Source organism: Cryptomeria japonica, chromosome 2, assembly GCF_030272615.1.
Source record: "Cryptomeria japonica chromosome 2, Sugi_1.0, whole genome shotgun sequence".
NCBI classification, from domain to species: Eukaryota; Viridiplantae; Streptophyta; class Pinopsida; order Cupressales; family Cupressaceae; genus Cryptomeria; species Cryptomeria japonica.
Window position 1 is genome coordinate 197,227,651 of NC_081406.1, and position 26,551 is coordinate 197,254,201.

General features: G+C 36.5%; 1 protein-coding gene across 1 annotated transcript in view; it reads right to left on the minus strand.

Annotated features, from left to right (window-relative positions):
- The window catches only part of LOC131072802 (L-arabinokinase), a 249,262-nt gene that overhangs the window by 37,125 nt on the left and 185,586 nt on the right, over positions 1-26,551 (minus strand). Inside the window, exons 22-24 of the mRNA XM_058009061.2 lie at positions 13,679-13,722; positions 13,506-13,601; positions 13,310-13,386 (exon numbers count right to left, since the gene is read on the minus strand). Coding sequence (XP_057865044.2) covers positions 13,310-13,386; positions 13,506-13,601; positions 13,679-13,722 — 217 coding nt within the window. The remainder of the gene's footprint in view (positions 1-13,309; positions 13,387-13,505; positions 13,602-13,678; positions 13,723-26,551) is intronic.

A 26,551-nucleotide genomic window follows, 5' to 3' on the forward strand; every position in this document is an offset into this window, starting at 1 on the left:
TATTAATCCCTTAGTTAAGAGTTCCTCTAATTGCATTTTGAGCTCTTGTAATTCGGTTGTGTTCATCCGGTAAGGTGCCCTTGATACTGGTTCAGCTCCTGGGAGTACTTCGATAGAAAAGTCAAACTTCCTCTTAGGGGGTAAACCGGGTAATTCTTCTGGAAAAACATCCTTAAACTCCTTTAAGAAAGGGGTATTTTCAAAGGTTGGTGTATTTTCCTCCTTTCCTTCATCAATTTCAACCATAAAGATTTGTCCCCCTCTTCTCCTTTCCTTCTTTAATTGCATTGCTGAGATAGTTTCTATATTAATGGGTTTAAACTTCCCTTGGATTTTGACCCTTTTCCCCCCATCATCCAAACATTCAACAACTTTGCTATAACAATCTACATTAGCTTGATGGTCTGCTAACCAACTCATTCCCATAATTACATCATATAATCCTAGGGGTGCCACATAGAGATCTACCCTTGTTTCGAACTCAGGGAATTGTACCCTTGCCCTCGGTAAACACTTAGTTACTTCTCTAGTTGCCTTATCCCCATATTGAACCGTCCATGATGACTCCATTTGATTAACTTTTAATGCATATTTGTTTACTAATTCAGGTGAGATGAAACATTCAGATGATCCAGTGTCAATTAGAATTGATATTGGTTGTTCAAATAGTGTACCTGTAGTTTCCACGGGAACATTCTGGTATCTTCTTCTTTGGTTCCTAACCGCTGCATGAATCCTCTGTTGGGGCCCTTGTTGGGGTTGATTGGCCCTAATTTGTCCTTGCATCCTGGGGCACTCTCTAGCAAAATGGTTTTCCCCACACATAAAGCATCCACCTGGAGGACCTCTCCTACCTTTGAGATTGTAATTGCCTACATTTGAGATAATAGATATTGTATTTTGGTGGCTGGGTTTTTCACCTCCAAGAGGGAGGTTTTCCCAAGGTATTGGTGTGTCTTGTCTTGAGTTTTCTTTGCTGTTACTGTTCATCTACAGTCTGTTATATTCTGATTACATAAAATTAACATCTGATTTCTTAAAATTAACATGGTATCAGAGCTTTAGTGTAATGTCCCCTTTTTGATTATCTTAGAAGGCTGGGGCGATTACCTAATTCTGTCTTCTTACTTTATCAAATAATTACAATTAGAATCAAGTAAAGATGTTACACAAGATACCTATTGATATTTCTGATATATATGTATGGATATGTGCAAAATTGATGTTGAATGAGTAGCAATGTCCGATATACACTAATGGAAAATGCTATGAATGTTTACTGCTCTACCACTTGTAGTGATAAAGAATTGAAACTATGTCTGTACACAATATGCTTGTGTAAACGATATGTATTGCTTCCAACAGTAGGATTGCTATATCGGATATATCTATTTGTATATGCTATGATGACTGTAATGCTATTCTAGATTACGACAGTAATATCTTGCGATGAAAATGAGCTATGTCTGCTATACAAATTGATTGTTACATGCTCCGATATTGGGCCTTCGGCTTTGCTATCTTCACGCCTTCCAAGTTGGAATTATGAAGATATAAATAACTTTGATGATGTCGTTTTTTATTGGCCTTTGAGTGCTTGCGTTAATGGTGGTGCCTTCTTTAATTTTGAATGTGTTCTTTATGCAATTGATTCTTGACTCGAGGTCAAATGCTCAGATTGAGCTATCCAATAAGATATATAAAAGAGATACCAAATCCACGATGATCCATTGGGAGATTGTGAATACTCTCTTATATCGTGCGAATGATTGCCAAAGGATATGTCTTATGCCTCTTCTCTTCTCTTACTAATAGCACCTTTTCATTATTGGTTAGATTTGTATTCTAATCGCACCTATTCACAATGTAATTGATTAGCCTTCAAATTCAGATTGATTTGTCTTGATGCTTAGTCACACCCTCTTCCATTATGATTAACTCTCATACTAACAAGCGTTGTTTGTTAACTAATCATCTTTTCATACCGATTGTGCTTAATAATTAATATTCGTAATTGCCCGTGTTGGTACTTAAGATTGGATAGCAATCCAATCATCATCGATGTGGAATTTGTTCATACCTCACGTGATGATAATAGTAATCATCCTTAACTTCTTCAGAATCGGTATTGCACACAAATTTCTATCCCGATGAATTTGTTATTGAGAGATCCTTTAATACATTGTTATCATTGATGACGAACCCATCACTAATTATTAGTAATGTTCCTTATAATGTCAATGATGTTCTAGATCACTTAATCCTTGTCTGGCGGTGCTTCCTCATGGTGCGATAACCATCTTTGCTAAAGATTCGATTAATCTTCCCTTCGAGGTGTTAATTATCTCTCTATAATAATATTGACTATTGAATGATATCCAATAGCTAATAGTCGGTTTTGCACCAGCTTGGATATTGTTCTTTTCATCGCAATGGATTCGTGCCTTAGCCGAGTATCATCATATTCAATCTTTGAAGTATTGTTATCACTCTCGACCTATGTTAGTCATTGTCCATTAATTCCTAAGGGATTTTGCTATTGATCCATCTCCCACCGAAGCTTGGTTCAGTCTTCTTCCTTTCGATAGTTATTGTGGTTCTATGATATATTCCAGTCGCTATCTCATTCATTTTAAGTCGCTTAATGAATATTATATTTTATTATTATTATTTATTTATATTATTATATAAAAAATACATATATATATATATATATATATATATATGTTTATTTATTTTAATTTCAATTTAATCATTATTATTTATCATTAAATTGTGTTTTAAAGTGGGGACATTACAAAGTTAACCAAGATTCATATGTTCCATGGTCTTCCTACAATATAGAATGAACAACATGAATGTGATGGTTGTCAGTTGGGAACGTTACATTAAAATAAAAAAATAATAATAAATAATAATCATAACAAATAATAAATATTAATAATCATATATTAAAGAAAAATCGTGAAATCTCATAAATGAGACGATTTTCCAATATTATTAAATGTTAATTAACAAATGTTTTAATTATCATCTTTATTTAATCCCATGTCCAAAGAGGGGTTATGACATTTAGGTTCATTCTAATCAGATTATTAGTTGTCCTTCACTTTTAGTTTGTTGTTTTAGTTTTGCAAGATGGTTATAGGTCAGAAAGTAGAGGACAGACTTGAAGGTGCCCTCAATTTTACATCATGGAAGGTCCGTGTCCTCCTTGCTCTTGAAGAATTAGAGCTGTTACAGTTTGTGGAAGACATGGATTTGAATGAACCTTTGGATCCGGAAGAGCTAAAGCAATTCAAGAAGAATGCTCTCAAGGCAAAGAAGTTCCTTATTGATTCCGTGAAGGATCATCTTGTTCTAGTTATCTCCAAATTGAAGACAGCCCGAGAGATGTTTAAACATCTAGAAGGGAGATATGAAATCAACAACATCAACCGGACACTTACATTGAGGCAAAAACTTCTACAAGTCAAAATGAGCAAAGGAGATTCAGTAATGTCCTTCTTCATGAAGATTTCAGAATTGAAGGACCAACTCAGCGCCATTGGAAGCGAGGTTGTGGACAAGGATATTGTCATGATTGCTTTGAATGGTCTTCCTGACTCTTGGGATCCTTTCGTTCAAAGCATAAGTGGAAGAGCTGAATTCCCTTCCTTCGATCACCTCCGGTCAGATTGCATTCAAGAGGAGTCACACCTTGCTGCCAGAGAAATGCATAAAGGCCCTCATGGAGGAGATCAACATGTGCTTGAATCTCAACATGTTAGAAGAAAGGGAGGCCATTGGAAGAAGAAGAACTTCAAAAGAGATAGAGACTTCAGACCTCCTGCTTACGATTCAAGGAAGAAGCCAAGGGATCTTTCATGTGTATGTTGCTTCAGATGCGACAAGTTTGGACATTATGCTAAAGAATGTCAGAACTCGCTCATGCAAGGAGAGGCCAACCTAAATGAAGTTGCAAACTCAGAGGATAGTGAAGACTACCTCTTCATTTCTACCTTGTCCAGCAATGTGCCAACCGATAGAAACACTTGGTTGATAGACAGTGGTGCATCTAGAGTAGAGTTTCGTGACTCGTGGCGAGTCACGCGAGTTAGCGGGTCGAGTGACCCTTGTCGGGTCACGATGACCTTGACTTGGGCTCAAACGGGTCACAGGGCGTGACTCGCCTGACTCGCCAAGTCAGTGAGTCACTCCCTGACTCGCCGAGTCCGAGGGTCGTGACCCGGCCGACGTCACTTAAAAAAGTGCAGTCAAAGAGGTTAGTCCAAACTATAATACACATTATGGGGTTGCATTATTCATATGTGGGGGAAAAGGGGATTTAGAAATGCCTGCCTTGGTAACTAAAATTGTCCTTGTCAAAGCTAAAGTTGGATTTGTAACTTTAGAAGTCAAATCTGCAAGTGCTCCTCAAATTTGTGGAAACGTGTGTTCTTCATTAAGCATCTGATGCCTATTGTTGAGGATGGAAAGTCGTGGGGTTCAATATTTGGCTTGGCAATGTGTGGGCTGAAATTACTCTACTGGCTATTATTGGTTGGCAAGATCCATTTTGTAATGTGATTGCCAATAATATGTGTCTTGGGAGGAGCAAAGTCTTGCCTAGTGGACATGCTCATGCCAAACGCTGAAGTGAAAAGGGATGTTTCCATATTCTAACGTCTACACCCATAGTTTTAAAACTCAGTGAGTACTCACAAGGGTTTAAGGAAAACAAGTAAATCACGCTCAAACTTGCTACTTGGCAGAAACAGTTTTCAAAGAGTTTTTAGAGTACAATGGTCTACTTTGAGTGCATTTATGGTGTAAACCTGCTCTAAGCACACTCATACTTTTTCATCTGCCCCACATGTTCAATTTTTCAATCGTGCATTTTCACTCAGTTGTGTATACTTCTTCTTTGTTCTATGTGACCCATCTACTTGCACACACTTGCAACTCACATGCCTACAATCTATGTGCCTGCTGCTCCTAGGGAAGGAACTACTTCTGCATTTGCTACTACAACCCAAGCCTGCAATGTTTCAATTTGCAATTTTACTCTGTTGTTCCAACATAACCCAACCTAGCAACTCTGCAAGTTTGGCCACCCTAATTATTCAGTTCTGTGTCTACAATTTGAGTATCATTTCTGGCCTATGATTGATTGCCTATTTTTCAGGGGGATCTGGATAAAACTTACATTTTTTAACAGAATTTGAGCAATTATTTAAGCTGTTGAATCACTAAAACCAAGTCAAATTTGGTCTGCAAAGTTTTTGCTAAGTCCAAGTTTTTAGACTATGGATGATGTTATAGTGTCTTTAAGCTTAATTCAATAATGGGTGTATGAAACAAGTTTTAAATTGTTAAAAATCTCTAAATTTCAAAAGTTTTCTTATTTTGTCGAGTCATTGCTGAGTCCGAGCCGAGTCACGAGCCGAGTCAGCCTTGCCAAGTCAGAGCCGAGTTTGAGTCTAGACACATCACAGGATATCGAGAGCATCTCTCTAACTTGATGGAGAAAGACTCCAACCTTCATGTGGTAATTGGTGATGATGCTCAATATTCGGTAAGAGGTTTTGGTAGCACTTCTTTAAATTTAGAATCTAGCATGTCCTTGCATCTTAGTGATATTTTATTTGTCCCTAGAATTAAGAGGAATTTAATTTCTATTTCTGCCCTAGAAGATAAAGGTTATCAAATAGCATTTTTTGAGGGTAAAGTACTTGCATGCCCTAAGAAATATAGTATTAAATCTGCTCGTGTTATTGGAAATAGATATGATTGTTTGTATAAGCTTTCAGCTAACCCCATTTGAGCACTCATTCACGAAGCTCCTGAATCTACCGAGCTATGGCATAGAAGGCTCGGTCATCTTCACTATCAGGCACTTCCTTCACTTGAAAAGATGGTTAAAGGTATGCCTAAACTTAATCAATTTCATGATGATGCTTGCAAAGGTTGTGCATTAGGTAAGAACACTAAAAGTCCATTTCATAAAAGTGAAAGTAGAGCTAAGGAAAAATTAACACTTGTTCATTCTGATCTAGGTGGACCCATGTTTGTTCCTTCACCTAGCGGATTTCTATACTATGTTACATTTATAGATGACTTTTCTAGAAAGACTTGGATTTACTTTCTAAAATCTAAAGAATCTGATGAAGTGTTAAGTAGTTTTAAAGAATTTAAAGCTCTAGCTGAAAATATGTCTAGTAAAAGGATTAAAGTGTTAGATCTGACAATGGAGGTGAATACACCTCAAGTAGCTTCAATGACTTTTGTGTAGAAACAGAAATTAAGAGGGAGTTCTACGTTCCCTACAATCCTCAGCAAGATGGTGTAGTTGAACGAAAGAATAGAGCCATTGTTGAAGCTGCCAAAGCTATGATTCACGATCAAGACCTGCAGACCTTCTTATGGGCTGAAGCATCCAAGACTGCAGTGTACATTCAGAATAGATGCCCTCACCGTATCCTGAAGAACATAACTCCCGAGGAAGCTTTCACTGGAGTCAAACCAGATATCAACCACCTAAGGATCTTTGGAAGTCTTGTCTATGTTCATGTGCCAAAGGGAAAAGAGGACTAAGTTAGAGCCTTCCGGGAAGAAGGGTATCCTTGTTGGATATAGTGAATCTTCCAAGGCATTTCGCATTTACATTCCTAGTCAAAGGTACATTGAGGTAAGTAGGGATGTCACCTTTGAAGAAAATATTGCTTTCAAGAAATCTAAAGGTTCTCTTATTGATATTGATAAAGAAGTCAATGATAATCAAAATATGGATATTGATCCTAACCTTGAGATTCAGAGGGAGTCTATTGAACCTCCTGAACCTATTGAGCATGATGATTCTCCTGAGCCTCTGGTTCCAGCTGATGGACTAGAGACATTGCAGTTAGCAAGAAAAGACCTCTTCGGGTTAGAAGCACAATTCAAGATGCAAAAAAGTTTGCAGCTCCTAGTGGAACTTTCAGAGAAAGTAAGAGACCTTAGAAGCTCTCCAACTATGTTGCAATGATGTGCAACATCATTGAGGCTAAACCATCCAGCATAGAAGAAGCCATGAACCAGCAAGCATGCAAGTTAGCTATGGACGAAGAGTATCAATCCATCATCAAGAATGATGTCTGGGATATTGTGCCTAGACCTAAAGGTAAGTCTGTTATTTCTTCCAAATGGTTGTTTAAAATTAAACATGTTGTTGATGGTAGTATAGAGAAATATAAAGCTAGATTTGTAGTTCGTGGTTTTTCTCAAAAGGAAGGCATAGATTATGAAGAAACATTTGCTCATGTTGCTAGATATACTTCCATTAGAACTATTATAGCTATTGTTGCAGCCAAAGGTTGGAAATTACATCAGATGGATGTAAAGATTGCCTTCCTTGATGGTGTTATTGAGGAAGAAGTCTATATGGAACAACCTGAAGGTTATGAGATTCATAATAGAGAAACTCATGTGTGCAGATTGAAGAAAGCTCTCTACGGCCTCAAGCAAGCTCCTAGAGCTTGGTATGAAAGAATTGATAAGTACTTAGTCAGTTTAGGATTTTACAAGAATGATGTTGATCCTAACATTTACTTTAAAGTATTTAATGGTGAAATGTTAATTCTGGTTCTATATGCAGATCATTTATTTCTAACTGGTGAAGATAGTCTCATCATTAGGTGTAAAAAAGAATTAGCTACTGAATTTAAAATAAAGGATCTAGGTCTAATGCATTACTTTCTAGGGTTAGAAGTGTGGTAAAGACCTAATGAAATTATTCTAAGTCAAGGTAAATATGCTATTGATATATTGAAAAGATTTGGTATGATGGATTGTAAACCTATGTCTACTCCTATGGAAACTAACTTGAAGAAGTTGAGTATTTCTGCAATTAACTCTGATTTTGTAGATCCTTCAGAGTACAGGTAGTTGATTGGATCCTTGATGTATCTAGTCAACACTAGACAAGACATTTGCTATGCAGTGAGTGCACTTAGCCAATTCATGAACCAGCCAAAGCATGTTCACTTGGTGGCAACCAAGCACAACCTGAGATACTTGCGTGGAACAATTGGCTATGGGCTGAAGTATCCAATCGACACAGTAATCAATTTGGAAGGCTACTTTGATTCTGACTAGGTTGGAAGTGTTACGGACAAGAAAAGCACTTCAGGAATCTGTTTCAGCTTGGGTTCCGCTATGATCTCTTGGGCCAGTAGGAAACAGTCCTCAGTTGCATTAAGTACTGCAGAAATTGAATACATTGCTTCAAGTGTGGCAACTAGAGAAGCAGTTTGGCTTTGCAAGCTTCTTGCTGGGTTGTTTGGACAACCTTGGGAATCCACTGTTATTTATTATGATAATCAAAGTTGTATTAAAATGTCTAATAATCTCGTGTTTCTTGACAGATCAAAACACGTGGAAACTCATTATCACTATATTCGTGATATGGCACAAAGATGTGCCATCCAACTGAAATATATCAGCACTGATGAACAAGTTTCAGATGTCCTCACCAAGCCTCTAGCTCGAGTAAAATTTGAGTACTTCAGAGAGAAGATTGGAATTGTGGAGAAAACAACATTGACTGAGAGGGAGTCTCAATCTTAGTGATGCAATTTAGTTTGCATCCTCCACCCTCTGCAGGCAATGCAAGGCGGAGTCACCCTTCGCGGGCAATGCAAGGTGACATTGTATCCTTCTCTGGGAGAAGGCTAAGGTGTAAGACCTCTTCCACCCTCTGCGGGCAATGCAAGGTGGGCATCATGAAACGAGTTCATGATATTTATGTGTTTTATTGCAGGTATACTCTACGGAGCTTATACATTCATCCTTGCAGGCAATGCAAGATAAAGGTCCTGAATGGATCATGACAAGTGGCAGCTATCCTCCCTAGCAAAGAGGGAGTGTTGAAAATAATAGCTAGCTCGGATACCTGATTATTGAATTTTAATGTTGTCAATGACAATTAAAATTCATATGTATTGTCTCTCATGTAAATCAAATTATTGGGCTAGACCCAAACATGTAACGTGCAAGGCAAATAAATGTATTATTAAGCTGGACCCAAATATGTAACGTGAAGGATGTAAAATGACAATGTAATATAAATAAATAAACATGCAAAGCCGAGTTGGGGTATTGGCGCCAAAAGGTTGATATAAAACTAACAGCAAATGAAGTCATCCCAATAATCATCTACTACGGATATAATCTGCTCTCCAATATTGGCGAACTCTCCTTCACTTGTGCGAACTTATTTAAGGCTGTTGTTAGGTGAAGTTGTCAAGATCTTCATGCGAACTTGAAGGCTCTCCTTGTGCGATTCTAGTCCAGTCTCCCTTAGACATCTGCTGCTGATCTCCCTTAGTCATCTGTTGTTGATAAGAGCTGCATCCTTCATTGTTCTACTAACTCGGTGTTTGGACAGCAATCTGAGATAAGTTCGTTGTATTGTAATTGCCTACGTTTGAGATAATACATATTGTATTTTGGTGGCTGGGTTTTTCACCTCCAAGAGGGAGGTTTTCCCAGGGTATTGGTGTGTCTTGTCTTGTGTTTTCTTTGATGTTGTTGTTCATCTGCAGTCTATTATTATCTGATTACATAAAATTAACATCTGATTGCTTAAAATTAACAGCTAATTGTTGTGCGTTTCTCAAAAAAAGTATATTTGCGAGGAAGGTTCGATAATTTTGAGTGGATTGGGCATTTCATGGACATTGTGAAGATTGAAGCCTTTTATCATGATCTGGTTTGACTTGGCGGATAGATATTTTTTGGTGGCATTCGCTTGAACAGGCTTCCTGTGATGTGGATGGTGGTGATGCGGTCAAGTGTTTGGGTTGGAGGTATAGTTTGATTTTGGGTAGGGCTTATCACTTTGCATATATTGACCAAGGATGGCCTTCTTTTTTAGATTGGGTTCTACGTTGTTTGGCCTTGATGGCCTTCTATTAATATGGTTATAGTCGCATTCGCTAGGGAGATGCATTTTTTCAACTACGACCATGATTGGACCTCACTCCTTTGGTTAGGGCTCTATTTTGCTATGACCAATGGAGGAATCTTGTAACATCAATTGTAATATTTTTTTAGATTAGTATATTTTCCACAAACTTCGGTTGTGTCTTACTCACCAAAAAAAAATTTAATAATAAATATACATATGTGAAACTATACCCATACCTAAGGCCCCAAATCCATACCCGCTCTCATATTAGTATTGCAACTTATTTTTAGATGTTTGTTTAAAGTCATTTTACCTTGTTTGGAAACATCTACTAGTGTTTGTCGATATTCATTCTTCACAATAATTGTTAGCTAGATGGAGCACTCTTTTCCATTGAATAAATTGTATGAAGCATAATAATGCAATTTAAACTTATTTTGGATTTCAATGACTCTAAATGTTCTATTTGTAGGTTAAGTCTTAGGGTTTTAGGATCTTATCTATTTCCAATATTATTATCGAATGTCATGATGATTTTATTATATTATATTATATTATATTAGATAATTATTAATTAAGAAAAAGAATTAAAAATTTGGCAACAATCAAATCTAAAAGTGTGAAATTCAAGCATTTTTTCAAAGGTTTGGAGGAGTCTTCATTGTTGGTTAAAAGTGATAATATGAAAAATAGTATGCCCCATAAAGTTCTGTGGTTTAAAAGGCTTTTAATTTGGGCTTGGTGGCAAGGGCTTTGCACCTCAACATCACTTTGTACCATGATAAGGAGTGTGCTAGTAAAAATTGACAATATTCAAATCTAAAAGCATGAAATTCAAGTGTTTTTTGAAAGGTTTGGAGGAGTCTTGGAGGTTGGTCTGAAAATTATGAAAAAATAATATGCCCCATGAAAGTCAATGTGGTTTCAAAGGCTTTTGATTTGAGCCTTTTTAGGATGTCCCTCAAAGAAGTGTCTTCCTTACAATGTTGTAATATCCCTAGTTAATTCTGATTTTTATGGCCTAAATATTTCGTCAAACACTTGGCTGACAGAATCTCAGTCTGTTGGTTGTAGTAGCTCTCAAACATGGACATCTACTGGCTGTCATTATGTCAAATGGTTGTCATACAATCTCAGAATTCAGTCATATAAAAAGCAGCCATTAACTCCTTCAACCTTTATTCATAGGATAGCTCAATGATAACTTTACAAGCTCAAACACATTGACTGATAACAATAACTAATTCTCAGACTTCTGAGGACTAATGGTACTCATAAACTTTTTGCATATCAAACTGAAATTACAATGAATTTTATTGGCAAAGAACCTGGAGTGAACCGCTTGATATATGGCAATGAAGGAACATGCACTATCCACTAGCAAGGAGACTCCAATGAGCAAAATCGAACCACGTGCATGCCGTCCGTGCTGCTGCCAATGGAGGACTGAGAACCAAGTGAAATCTGCAAACTAGTGTCTCAATGCTATTCCCAGCTGATCGGATCCTCCTCCAAATGAAAGTGCCTTACTCAACAAGGAGTCGCCAAGCCAACACATGCACTATTGACTCAAATCGAGGGTTTAGAGCCCACGGACCTATTACTGATCAGATTCACCACACTATCCAAACTGTCACCAAATTGTCTTGCAAATTATCAAGATAATATCGCCATCTCCTCCTATTAATTTTGGATTCATTAAATGTCAAAATCGATGCACATTGGTGGAGGTATGAACAAAATCGTGGGAATGAGATTCTCCAACTGAAATGTTGACAGCACTATATACTTCGATTTGTCTTCAAAAAATAATAATAGACACTGCCAATTGGCCCAAGGGAAATCGCTGTCTACTATTACCAAATGAATGCATTCACCAACAAACAAGGCGAACTCACAAAATCTGCAAGTCTGAAACTTCCACAATCTGGCATGAATGGTCTCCTTAAAGCTCAATGTGAAAAGCTGAATGCTCTCCACTCTCTTTGCAACCCTTCGGTGGGTCTTTCACCTCCTCAGTTATGCTGACCAATAGGGAGGTATTGTTCCCCAAGATCTTCTGCAGACAACCTATGGCTCCACATCTCAATTCAAGAGATAACAAACAACTGATGCCCAGCATGTCTTTCCTCTCTTCTATTTATCCATTACATAATAAGTCACAACCACCTTCTAGAAGATAAGGTTAGGTACACTTTGTATTATTTAATTAAACATGTTATTTTTAATGTACCTTTAATTTAATAATTAAATAAAATTAACACATCTCCTAATACATGTTATCTCCTTATAACATCAAAATAACAAATATTAAAGAGATGTGAAGTCACCAATCACCGCTATGTCGACCCCCTAAACAACTCCTTGGCCTACGAGGGTCAAATATAGGCCAACCTCGACACAACTGCACGTGCTAAGGAGAAGGGGACATTACAAATGTAGTTGGCCACAATCAACTCACATACCTACATGATGGAGAGATTTTTTTTGCAAATGTACCCCCAAGATACTTAGCGAAACCTCACAATCCTCTTTCAAGGCACTCATGATCCTATTCTAATACCTCTTTGAATTTATAAACCAAGATCTCTGAAAGGCACAAATGATCAAATTATCTAGACAATTTTAATAACTCGAAGCAGATTATAACTTGGCAATGAAAGAATGACAAAGTCCGAGTAACATTAACAATTACGGATTAAGATTGCTAATTAGATTTTGGCCTGCTGCTAGATTTTTCTTGATTGACTGGACTGTGAAAATTTTGCTCTCTCTGTTATTCCCTAACCCTATAGGGTCTATTGGATAATGAGTAGTAGGCTTGTAGGTGCCTTAACATTTAAATAAGTTATATAATAAGGTATTGTAGATAGGTCATGCTAGGGGGTTATAGTTAACTGTCTAAGTCGACCTGGGTGGCAGCCAAGGCAGAATCAGGTAATATAGGAATAAGTAGCCAGTTATTATTATCATTTTGAGTATTGTGTTCTTATTGAAGACTATTGGAGGTATCCCACTTGAAGTGCATTAGGAGGTTGCCCCTTAGAAGTGGCATATTATTATCAAGTATTTGCAGCATATTTCCTACTTTATTATTCTATTGTGCAGGTCATTTCATTACTCTCTCTCTCATACCCACCCCACCTCTCTCACCTTCACACACAAATTCTAACTGCAATTGTATGTGAGAGACAGATTTTACTTCAACTATAGAACATAAACCATCAATTATCATAACTAGATAAGTACCATCCTCGCTTGGGTCAGTAGGATCCATAAGCCAAGGCAATGTAGACAATTGAGAAAGAAGTGAGGGAAATTTTCTTATTTTTTTGTCAGTCACACGACTAATGAGATTGTTCTAACCCTATAGAAACATACCTATGCCGTATCCCTGAGTCAATGCCCCAAAAGCGTATGTGTGCTGGAATATTCACATGCTCCTTTACCTCTGCGGGCTGTCATTCATCACAGTACACATCAACAAAGCATCACTTTGAAAAGTTTGGACAAGTCATTTATTTTAAGCAGATTTTATAATTATCAAGTAATGTTTTTGCCATTACATCAGACACACCTGGCACACCATAGCTAATAGTTTGTTAGCTTCACCACACGCTGATGTCATTTGGTCCATTACTCCACAGGGAGCTCCAACAATATGATTTTCCACCTGATGTATATTGAGAACACCACTCGGAATATATTCTTGAACAAGGATAAGAAAGAAGAAGAAAGAGAGATGCATACCTTTTGACAAAGCAAGGCTAAATCCCTTGGTGAAATATCTAATCCTGCAGACCAAAATAACAATTAACCACCTAATTTCTCAAGATATCTAAAAATTCAAATTACATTAGCAGTAAGGAAAAGTTCAAAAATCCTATCAAATTATTTGTGTCAAGAAGCTAGGCCTTAAAAAGTTAAAAAATCCTCCCAAACAGTTGAGTTTTACTGAGGATGCATCAAAGGCACTTAAATACTTAAATATTAAAGTATTAATAATATTGAGAGACTTACGTTTCATAATGGTCATTTAGTCATCCAAACATGAAATTTGTATCATACTTCTGAAGTTGTCATAACTCATAACCCATCATTGTTTTATTATTACATAAATATTGCTACAGGTGTAATTGTGTCATACTAGATCATGGGTTTTTGAGTGGAAAACTGCAATCCTGGCAACATCTGTAACCTAAGTGGCAGTGTCATACAAAATGCTGAATATGTATGAAAAAACTATTTTTCATTTATTTTCTACATTTTGTATTTTGCATTTTTGTGGCCCTCGAGATTGGAATTTGTTGATGCAACGTTTGGACCCTGCTTATGCTACAGTCCAACCTGAAATAATTAGTTTGCCACCTACGCTTTTGAACACATACAAGCTTTGTAATTTGACTAATTGGCTAAGAGTTATGACCACAACAACTATGGTTACAAAAATTAAATAATTTAACAATCTCTTTTCATTTCTAATAAGTTTGTCCATATTTGATCGTCCATTTCAACTTTCAAGGACATGAGTCACTTTCAAAAATGGTGACACTTTTGTTCTCACCAAAAACTATAATTTACGAGTTTTCATTATTGTTTTATTTCTGGTATTTTAAAGCTATATAGTAGCTGAATTCAAAATATGTAATAAGAGTATAAGGCATCCATCTTTCCTATAAAGTCTGACATTTTGTAAGCTCTGAATTAAAATTAAGATGCATTCTTTAAGAAGTAAGCTTCTCAACTAGTGTATTTTTCATGGATTATTAGCTTAATGAAAATCAATTATTCTAGTTAAATAGATAACAACCAGGAAAGTATGAAATTCTTAGACATGTCGCTTGCAATTTTCAAATTTCAAACTTCATTTTGTAAAATTCAATAATCGCCCTTACAGAAATGCTTAATTAAAAAGAAAGTAAATGCACCGAAGATTAAGGTGAAATCATCATGTCCCCTGTAATGTCCCCATTTTCATGAGGATCAGTTCGCAAAGGGGTTGGCCTATTACTTGACCCTTGTAGGCCAAGGAGTTGATAAGAGGGGCGCTTGGGCAGTTGCTTGTGGCTTCACATTTTATTTTTATATGATATTTTATGAGATAACGTACTCTCACATATGGTGTCACGTATGAAGTCAATTGCACTTTATATTATAATGATATTTTAATATTATCTAAAGTGAGTGCAATTAAATATTATTTTATAAAAGGGAGGCTGATCCATGTGAGGAAAAGAATAAATAGGAGATGAGTCTCATGGTTTGGCATCAACTATTGGACATCTCTTGTGTTTATGAGCTTTGTAGAGCCTAAGGTTTCTACAAGTTACCTATTTGATCTTTGGGAACATAAACTCCCATAGATTGGCATAACTGAGGTGGTAAAAGATCCTCTGAAGGGTTGCATTGTGGTGGAAGATACTTCAATCTTTCACATAGGGCTTATTGAGCTTTGTTACATCATCCAAGGAGTTTGGTTTGGTACGGAGCCTTCATTCGTGGGTTGATTGATTTCAGTTTTGGCATCCATTTATTGAGGGCAAATGAGCACCCCATTTAGGAGTAATTTGGAGGCGATTTTGTGAAGTTTAGAGGTGGTTCTCAGATTTATACAGGTCTGCCATGAAGGTTGATCAGACCACATGAGACTCACATTTATGTTCATTGCTTTTGATAGAAGGGACAAATCGTTCTGGGTATTTGACCAATCATTTTCCTTAGACTAGACCATCATTTCCATCATATTTTGAAGGCTTTCCTAAGTTTGAAGGTGACATGAACAGTGGTCATGAACATTGTCATCGCTACAGTCATCATGAACAGTACCGCTACAGTATATGGGCATTTGTATTGGGTATTGCTTGCTTCTTCACATCGGCATTGGGTGATCTTCCAAACAGGTTCTCTCTATGATTTGTAGCTGATTGTATTGCCAAACTAGTTATTGTTATTACTACCATAGACAGCTATATATGTTTGCCTGAGATTAAGGGGTGTATGCATACATTTCCAAGCTTAAAGCTTGATTGATTGTACTTGGAAATTGCATTCAATAAAGGAGGAATAAGTTGCAGGCCATTGTTTGATGGAATGTCTATGATAATAGAAGTTTGCATGCCAAGTGTTTTTGAAAATGTCTCTTGGCTGTAGGTGCATATTTTTCATTTGGAAATCATATTTATGCATTTGGAAAAATCAAAGGAAGTTATCTATGCATTTGAGTTTGTAGTTTAGAACATTCAGAAATTATTTTTAAGCTTTGCTTGTGCCTAGGTGTCAATACCACGCAAAGTTATCAGACTGATAACTCAGACCAGCAAGCTAAATGTTTGTATGAGAATTGTTTGATAATATTCCTTGGGCCATAAACATCAAGAAAGCAATCAGATTTTAGTAACAGCAGGTTTAAGGGTTGAAGGACAACTGTTTGACAATATTCCTTGAAATCAAAATTAAACATATTCAGTCATACAACAGCAAGTGATATTACATCCCCCTCTCGAGCGTAATGACCCTTGGCCTATTTTGCGCAATTTTTATTATAGGCTAATGGAGTGGTGTAAAAGGGGAAAATAATTAAATAATTAAATATGTAATAAGTTCTTTAAGTTATAAATTAAAGAATGGCACATTTAATTATTTAAAAACATGTTTTAAGTGACTAAATAAAGTGTCACTAGAGCCTTGGTGCACAAAAGTGATTAAAAAGGACATTTATTTATATTTTGAAGAATAATTGTCAAAACGAAAAAATATTATTCATTTCCTCAAAATAAAGTTATAAAAAAGGAAGAATATCTTCAAAAAAGGTCTTCTTGCAATTTTAAACAATTTCATTTCTCAAGAATGAGATGCATTCTTTTTCTCTTCCTAAGGATGGAAACCTCTAGATTTGTAAGCTTCAAGGACGGAAACCCTCCCAGTTTTCAATGCAATTCCATATAGAAATTGACCTAAATTTCAATTGATTTTTTTTGTATCCAAATTTCGGTGTGGATTTCAATGATTTATTGCAATTTCAATGGCTGTTTCTAAATTGATGTTTAATTTTTGGGTTTATAAATATTTAATAATATTGATGTGAATTTCAGTATTTTGTGAGCTAATATTATGCAAGTTATACCCAAACAAGTATTTCTCAGTTTGCAAGACTAAAGTATATGCCACACCATAATGGAGTTTCAATGATTCTATGGGTTGTACTAGTGTCCTTCAGGACACATTTCTTTGGCACTAATTGTATACTTTAGGAAATGATTTCTAGTAGTTAGTAGTAAGTACAATTCTTTTTGGGTCGTGCCACTATTTGTAGTGTGCACAAGTTTCATTAATTGTCGATTGCTGTAATATGAATACAGAAAATCTGGCCATACAAATCTGCATGAGGGCATACAGTCTTTATTAGCTGCTACAAACATAAAAAAGGGGCCATACCATTACCACTGCCAGTCATATCATTCTTGCTGCAAATCACAGTCGTTTTTGCAATCTTATAATGTAATGTACATTTTGGGAGGTCCACATCTGCGTAGAAACTTTTTATTTTTTTACAAGTGAACTGAGTATGTTGGGGGTGCTATGTTTTGGAGTTTATTGTGGCTGAACCATGCTCCATTCAGGCTTTCTCTTCTCCTAACATGATCCATTTCTCTCCAAATCATTCTTAATTTTTGTAGACCATACAACTACAACTTTCAACAAATTATTGTATTTAAGGATGGTTTTAGACTTCTTGCAATTTCTGAGTGCTTTTCCTAGTGCTTGATCTCAATCATTTTGAAAAAAAACAATGAGATGAAAAGCACGCCCTAACTGTTGGAAAGTTTGTCATTGATGTCAAAGAAATTTGCTCGTCAGTAATATTGAACAAGCTTGGACAAGAATGTTAGATTAAGTATCATTAGTATCAAAGAAGAATTGGTTGAGAAAAGTATGATGGCCAAACGCCACAAATAAATAGGAAAGGATGGCTAAGTATCTGGCACTCATGTTATTATTATTGAAGTAAACTAATCGAACACTTAGAAGAGAATGAATGATGCAAATGGTTGACTCTCTTAAGACATTCAATTAAGAGGAGAACTAAGGAACAGATGAAATAAAGAGTCGGCATTCAAGGGAATGCAAGAATGGCAATTAATGTGTATTCAATAATGCAATAAATTATTGTAGTCATTGCTGGGCAAGTTCATGGTCAACTTCATTAGCAGCGATTAAAGTTCTGCATTTGGAGCAAACAATAATTAATGACATTGATCATAAGACAAGCAGTAGTGATGAGGACAACTTCATCCATATTCTGTGTTTGACAAAGTCGACTAAGACTGATTAGTAAAAGAATAACTTTATCAAGATTAGAAAAATGACTATATAAAAGGGTCGATCAATGAAGTGAAACAGATATAATAAGGTGCAGCGATAAATCATTTACGAATAGCAGCAATTATATTTGATCAGCATTGAAGGAAGATCAAGTAACTTTGAATAGAGATGAAGACAAACACAAGAGTATGGAGTTTATTACATGGCATCAATTATGATTGGAAACTACACAGCAATATTGATTCAACCAATGAATATAAAGGTGGCCAATAATACAAGATATTACAAAGTATATCTGGCATATGATACTGTAAATGTTAATCAAATTTATGTTCAAGTCTGAAGTTGTATAATTTTGTTATTCTTTTACTGATATTTACTGTTGCTTCTTATGTTACAGGTTGCTGGAGATAACATTATTTTATTTCTATGAATCTACAGCATTTCATATGACATATACTTATAAGCAATGCCCACCGATCAAGGCATGCCTTGACCGGACATGTCTCTTGACATGCCCGATCAAGACATTTCTTGATCGGTGCACAAGCACCGCTTCATTAGAGTGTTATGCCGATAACTATCGGGTCACGTCAAATGCTGTTGATATAACAACTGATAACAGATCGGTATAATGCGAGATTAATATGAAAACTATTATAGTTATCATATGATAACATCAATCGATGCTATCATATGATAGCTATGATAGTTATCATAAGTCCGGTCTGTTCTTATTACCATCACAGCATGTGTAATATGATCATAGCATGATCGATTATGTTTGATAATGATGTCCAAATGTCAAACTGTGCAATCCGATGTTTTGGATAGTGAATGCATATAAAAATGATTATAACAAGTTTATTTATTTAATCATGAGCTCTACCATTTAGCTTGTAGTTATATCGATAAGGTAGATGATTGAATGAGAGATAAATGAAGTCTCTCATTCAATCATTTATCTTACCGAAGCTACTAAGTTTCAACAGATACGATATCACAAAACAGAGTATATGATTTGATGAAGAGCAGCAATGGACAATGATTTTGATTACGACAAAATGATTGAAGATTTGGAGGAACAGAGATCAAGGTTGAAAAGCAATGACCAGTGATTGCCGATCTTGTTATGGAGTAATAGTGCAAAGATAAACACAACAATAAACAGTGATACATTATAACCAAAGATTAGCAGCGAACAAAAGAACAATTAATTGTCTAAGTAAAGAGCAGTGTTCTAAGCAAGACGTGCGATTTGTTGATAGAAATAAACATTTGCTAAAAGTGTCTCTATCAAGTGGTGCGATCTGTGGTTAAGGAAATGGTAAAGTGATGCAGGGATGTAATTGTTATCATGACTCAAAGAAACAATTAATAGAAAGACATGACTCTTTGAAATAAGTATCCAATCAAAAGCATATGACTCTTGGAAATTAGAATATATGAATAGAGATTAAAATGGATCCAAGGAGAGTGACTGAATAGTATCAAAGCATAGAAGAAAAGGCTCTTTGATCTGATTTATATCAGACTTAAAGGAGATAAAGGAGACTCCCAAATATATGTAAATAAAGAAGAAAGTATGAAGAATCATTCAACAATTTCAATCAGATTTAATGAAGGAATTTGTTACATCCCACTTGTGCCCTAGTGATTTTGTGCAGTATTTTCATCCTGACTCTGATACATGTTAACCCTAGTGCATTTTGACATACTTGTATGATGTATGATGTGCCTAGTTTTTATGCTTTAAATGATGGATTTGTTCAGATGATTATGCATATGTGAATAATGATAATTATGATTTCTATGCAAAATTGATGTAATTTGATTTAGTAAATTGAGGAATTTCAGTTAGCTATATGGTATTATGTTTCACTTTTATCATGGTCTATTAATTGTCAGAACTAGACAAGATTTGATCTAACCAATTTCCATGGGCCAAGTGTATGCAGGAGACCGTCGCCCTCTCCAAAAGGAGGGAAAGTATAATTGCTGCTTAGGCTTAGGCTAGGGTTTTCAATGTCGTTTGAAAACCCTAGCCTAAGCCAAGTAAACCTGGGTGGATCTTGTCAGACTTTGATTAGGCAGTGTGTCAGTTAACCCGTAGGTCGGTGCATAAAATCTGAGGTTGTCGTTTCCTGAAATAATTATTAATTATTAATATTAATAAATTATTTCGTCGTTTATTAATTAAGTTGACTGGACTAATATTACCTTTTAATATATATGTTTAAGTATATGTATATATACATAACTGACATATCTTATACGAGTACCTGGGTACGGTAGCACGTATACCTGATCGTATACGTACTATCGCAGTCAGATATTCGTAGGAAGTCTAGGTCGCGCATATATAAATATAAATAAACATGTATTATTAAATTTAATTATGATTGTCTGACAAATTTTATTTTAACTAAATAAATTATTTTATTGGCAAACTTTAATTGGCAATATCAATGGTTAAATAGATGAAATTATTTTCTTTCATAGTGTTGAAAAAAATAAGACTTAAATAAAAACTTTTAAATCTTCTTAATGTTAACCATCATAAAATTCCTATTTTATGAACAAGCCTTAATAGTTATCGGGCTGATTGGAAAGAAATAAGAGCAAAAGATTAATGAAAAAGTTTATCGGGCATGGAAGGAAACAAAGTAAATGGATTAAAAGACTTCACGCACCTCTATATATGATTATGGTAAGATATTTTTTTTGGCATTTTTTTGGGGGGAAAGGGCTCTGGATGAAAACGAAAGGCAACCACGGGAATGGGAAGCATGCCCTCCATGACTCCTTGGGCAGATTCAGAATTCCGCCTGGTATTATGGCAAAGGAAACCGGATAATGTTTTGGAAATGCATATAACCGGGGAAAAAGGAAAAAGGAAGGCATTCTCTTCTTTCTCTTGGACGGCAAAGAATAAGTATTGCTCTGTGGTTTTTACCAGATTTTGGCTCTGTTATTGGTTTAATACTGCTGGGAATCAACATATTTCTTCTCTCCGTTTCCCTGGAGTAGGGGTTTTTTCGATTAAAGAGGCATTGGAATATATATTGAGTGATTCTTCAGCTCTCAGGTCATGCTATCTTCTTTACTCCGCGATTTTACCCTTCTCTCTACCGTATTTTCTTATTTCAAAAATAGGAATGCATAAATATATTGGTTGTATGAAAATTGCTGAGAGTTTAGAAAATTTCATGAAATTCCATATGGTTTGAAACCCTTCTAAATTCTGATAATGTACATTAGCCTCTGTTTCAGTTTTCTATTTAACAGGAAAAAATCGTATGATGTAATCCCGTGTATTCTGCTAGGGTTCATTGGAGATTGAAATTGAAAAGTTGATATACGTATTTTCATTTACCATTAATCTGCTATTGAATTTAGTTTTAACTCTGTTCCTGGAATGTAAGGAGAGGGTTAATGTAGTTCGGGGTATATTATAGGTTGTATGAGAAGATGTATGATATGTATACGTATGAGTTGCATATATATATATGTCGTATATCTGGAAAAATTTCCCTTCTATCTCTTAAATCTGGTTTAAAGCGAACAAAAGAAGTCTGAATTTGACCTACTGAATTGGGTAAAAGGGGCTTGACTATTTTCGCAAATTAGAAGAGGAAGGGTAATGTGTCTTATCCTGTTTTTTTTTTCTGTATCATGAAAAGTAGAGAAGATTTTGTAAAATTCTGTATTGTCCTCGTAGGAAAGTTGTAAGAAAGTCTGAACTTATGTAAATTGTTTCTGTTTTCGGTCTTAAGCCAGATTTGTACAGATTTATATTCATATATGTACACACAGGTATATCAGCATACTTAAGATATATATGTATGTGCATGTATGGATATAATAGGTGGTTTGAAATAAATGATTGAATGTATTTAATCCCTTACTGTTTTTTTTATATAAAGGGTTAATGAATAAGTCTCTAAAAGGGAGCAGTCCATTTTATATCAGTTATAAAAAAAAAAGGGGGGGGCTGCCAGTTTGTATCATTGTTTTCTTTCAGACCAAGCAAATAAGAGTAGATGTAGTGTTTTATACATACTTACAAATAAATACAATCTGTATAGGTATGTGCATATGCATGGGTGTATGTGTATGTAAGCATGGAGATATAACACTTCATACCATGTGAGTGTAATAAGTGTTTTTAGAACCCATAAATTTTCGTAACCTGCTAAATACAATTATGCCAACAGCAGCCTTTGGTTTTAGATTTGAAAACCTTCAAGGTCTCGTGTTTAGAAGACTGTCGACACCTTAATTGAGCTTCCTTAGATTTTCTTAAATTAATCAATCCGAACAGCAGTGTCAAACACACTCTATCTTTTGAGTTTTCCCTCTTGAGTTCAGTTGAACTCCTAGAACCTAGACTTATTGCCGAGAAGGGTGAGATCATTGACAGCACGAAGACTCGTGCTTACAGTGTAAAACCATGGCCAAGGTGGTGCTGCGTAATGCATGCACTAGTCTGATCTTTAGCACCAGATACAACCTTAGTCAGAGCGTCATACTAGTAGGGAGTTACCCTTAGTGTATGACCAACTAAGTGCGTAGGTCCTAACACCAAGTCTCGAATGGCATTGAGTTCTCATATTCTTTTACCTTCCTCCAAAGGGCCGGGCCAGTCCAGAAGGATATGGCACGGGGGACTAGATAGTCCGTGGTTGGGCGGAAAAGCGCCCTAATGATACTTTCCCTCCTCACCAGTATCATAACAGAGTTGAAGTTCAGAATTTAGCATCAGTTTAAAAGTACTCTCTAAACCCTTTTCTCTCTTTCATTTCATGCAAATTAATTAGTTCTTAAATATTGCATGCGCTTAATCATTTGGTTATCGTTATTCATTTTCCTATTTGAATTAAAAATATATATATATATATATATATCCTTTTTGCTATGCTTATGTTAACGGCTCTTTTTGCAACAGTTAGATTATTTGAACTTAATTTTCTTTCAAATTTTCTGCATGTTACACAAGGTATCAGAGCGCTGGGTTCAACACTGAACCTTGGGCTCACCACAACAAGAACAAAAAAAAAACTTGAAATGAAACTTAAACAAAATACTTGACTTTGTCTAGGATATTCCGCACTACCAAAAGAAAACAAGCACGTGACCCGGTTTACTTCCGGCTGTGGAAGGTAATCAATCGCAAGTATGATTACTCATATTGCTCCATGCCGTCTGATGACGAAACCCTAGCCGATGCCCTAAAAAGAATCGTCAAGGAAAGACAACCCTGGACTGCTGCCAGCAAGGCAGCAGTACGAACCAAAATACTAGCAAACAAAGCACTGAAACCGGTTAAGCCTGCAGCCAAAGAAATGAAATATAACACTGCTGTCATCCATCTTGAACCTAAGGAACCGAAAACAGTTCACATACCTCGACCTGGGTTCCGATTGGTACCCTTTTCCGACTTTGAGGGGCAAGAAGAGCCCATCACCAAATCAGAGAGTAGCTCTTAGATAGAGAGCTTTTGTGTATATATTGAAACCAGAGCCGAACTTTTTTTTTTTTAGAGTAACCCTGATAGGGTTACATTGTATATAAAGAACTTTAACTTCCCCGATTACTTTTGACAACAGTTTCTGGAAACATTTTCATGATATATATATGGATGGTTAGATGATTAAAATTATTATTTTTCTTTATTATGTTCATCTCACACTCTTAATGTTAAGTGCTAGACAAAACTAAAACTGCATATTTTTGTAATACCAAGTATCACAAGAACTATAACATGTCTCACCATCCAGAAGGTGGGGGAGAATCCGGAGGTCCGGAAACATCAAGTGAAAAACTAGATAAACTCATCCAAATGGTTCAAAACATGCAAAACAGGCTCCAAGACTTGGAGCAGAGAGTAAGTGGCCATACAAAAACACCCAGCGTGGAGTTTGAGTCTCAACTTAGGGACCAGTTTACTGAGCGGGAGCACACTCTTCAGAGTGAGTTCCAAGAAACCGAAAACCGTAACCAGAACCCTAAGGGAAAGCAGCTTATGGGGGTAATATTGGAAGATATGAAGAAAGTAAGACCTCCGCAGTATGATGGGGCTGAAGGAGGGGACGCCGCTGAAGCCTGGCTTATGAGCATGGAGAAGTACTTTGAGATAAGAGATTATACTGAAAACATGAAGGCTGTTTGGGGAGCCTACCAACTAACCGGAGAAGTTGCCGGTTGGTGGGAGAACAAAAAGACCGAACTTGATCTGAGATCAGACAACATAACCTGGAGTAAATTTGTGGAGGTGTTCAGACAAAGATGGCTGCCTCAATTATTCTTTGAACAAAAATTGACAGATTTCCAGGATTTGAAACAAGGAGAACTTTTTGTGCATGCTTACTGGGAAAAATTCACACGTCTCCTGAAGTATGTACCTCACTTCCAAGTGGATGAAAGGTATAAAATCAGAAACTTCATTATGGGCTTAAACAACCGAATAGGTGGTTCAGTAGATGTTTTAGCTCCGACTACTATGGATGAAGCCTATGAGAAAGTTGTTAGGCAAGAACAAAAACTTTGTAAGGACGACTCCATCAGAGATAGAAGCAGAAAGAAGAGTAACTGGGGACAGTCGTCACGAAACTTCAGCAAGAAGGGAGATAGATATGGAGTCAACAATAAAAACAATAAAAGGCACCAAGGAGGACAACAAAACAACCATAGAGAGGGTAAGAATTATGATAAACCCAGGAGGGACAATGGTGGGAATGGTAGCAAACCAGAAAAGAAAGGACCGCCAGGGGGTTGTTTTAATTGTGGTGGTAATCACTACGCCAACTAAACCATCAGGAGGGCAACATCAGAGGAACCCACTGCCACCTCAACAAGCAGCTTTTCAGCAAAGAATCCATGCGGCGGTTGATAACCGCCAAGCTGAGTACCAGTTCACGCTAGTAGAAACTCCAGGTACTTTATATAGTGTACCCATTAATATACTCATTGATACAGGTGCTACTGAAAATTTCATTTCGCCAAAATTGCTTAGTAGATTTCCTAGGAGAGCTAGTTTTATGGCTAATTCATGGACAGTAGAATATGCCAACCAGTCAAGAGCTCAGGTAGAGCAATGCCTGTTTGGAGCAAGAGTAGAATTTCCAAACTTCACTTCTAAAGTTGACTTGTTTGTAGCACCACTAGACACGTATGATGTCATCTTAGGAATGAAGTGGTTGGGTCAGCATAAGGCAAGAGTAAACTGTTTTGACAAGTTTGTAGAATGCCAGGATGACTTTGGCAACAAAGTACTCTTACGAGGCATGCCACGGGAAATTAGATTGCGGCAACTCTCTGCTATGCAGCTGAGACGAAGTGAAAAGAAAGGATGTCAGATTTTTGCAGTTAAAATGGATGAAATCAGGGATGCAAAGGATGTCCTATATCAGGATGACATGATGATGTATGAGAACTGTAATCATCATGAAAAGGAGTTTGGTGAAGTTGAAGAACCAGAAGAGCCTTTTGATGTGAAATATCCTTACCTCCAAGATTTTCAGGGTGTATTTCCAGAGGAATTGCCTGGCTTACCACCGAAAAGGATATTCAATTTTTCCATCGAATTAATACCAGGAGCAGCACCAGTATCTAAAGCTCCTTATAGGATGACAACGGTAGAGCTGATGGAGTTAAAAGCCCAACTCCAAGAACTCCTGGATAAGGGATTGATAAGACCTAGTGTGTTGCCATGGGGGGCACCAGTTATCTTTGTTAAAAAGAAAGATGGGACTCTTCGACTTTGCCTAGATTTCAGGATGTTGAATAAATTGACCATCCGAAACAGATATCCTCTACCCCGCATTGACGATTTATTTGATCAAATGCGCGGAGCAGCAGTCTTTCCCAAGATCGATTTGCGATCAGGGTACCATCAATTGAGGTTAAAGGACGAGGATATCCATAAAACCGCCTTCAGAACTCGTTACGAACATTATGAGTTCACGGTTCTGCCATTCGGACTTACTAATGCACCAGTTGCCTTCATGAATTTAATGAATAGTGTATTCCATGACTGCCTCGACAAGTTCGTCTTGGTGTTCTTAGATGACATTTTGATATACTCAAGGAATGAAGAAGAACATCTGCAGCATTTGCGGTTTGTTGTACAATGATTGCGAGAAAACAAATTATATGCAAAATTATCCAAGTGTACCTTCTTCCAAAAAGAAGTACAATACCTAGGGCATATAATTTCAGCCAAAGGGATAGCAGTGGACCCGGCAAAGATTAAAGCCATTTCTGAATGGCCAACTCCCAAGAATGTGCATGAAGTTAGAA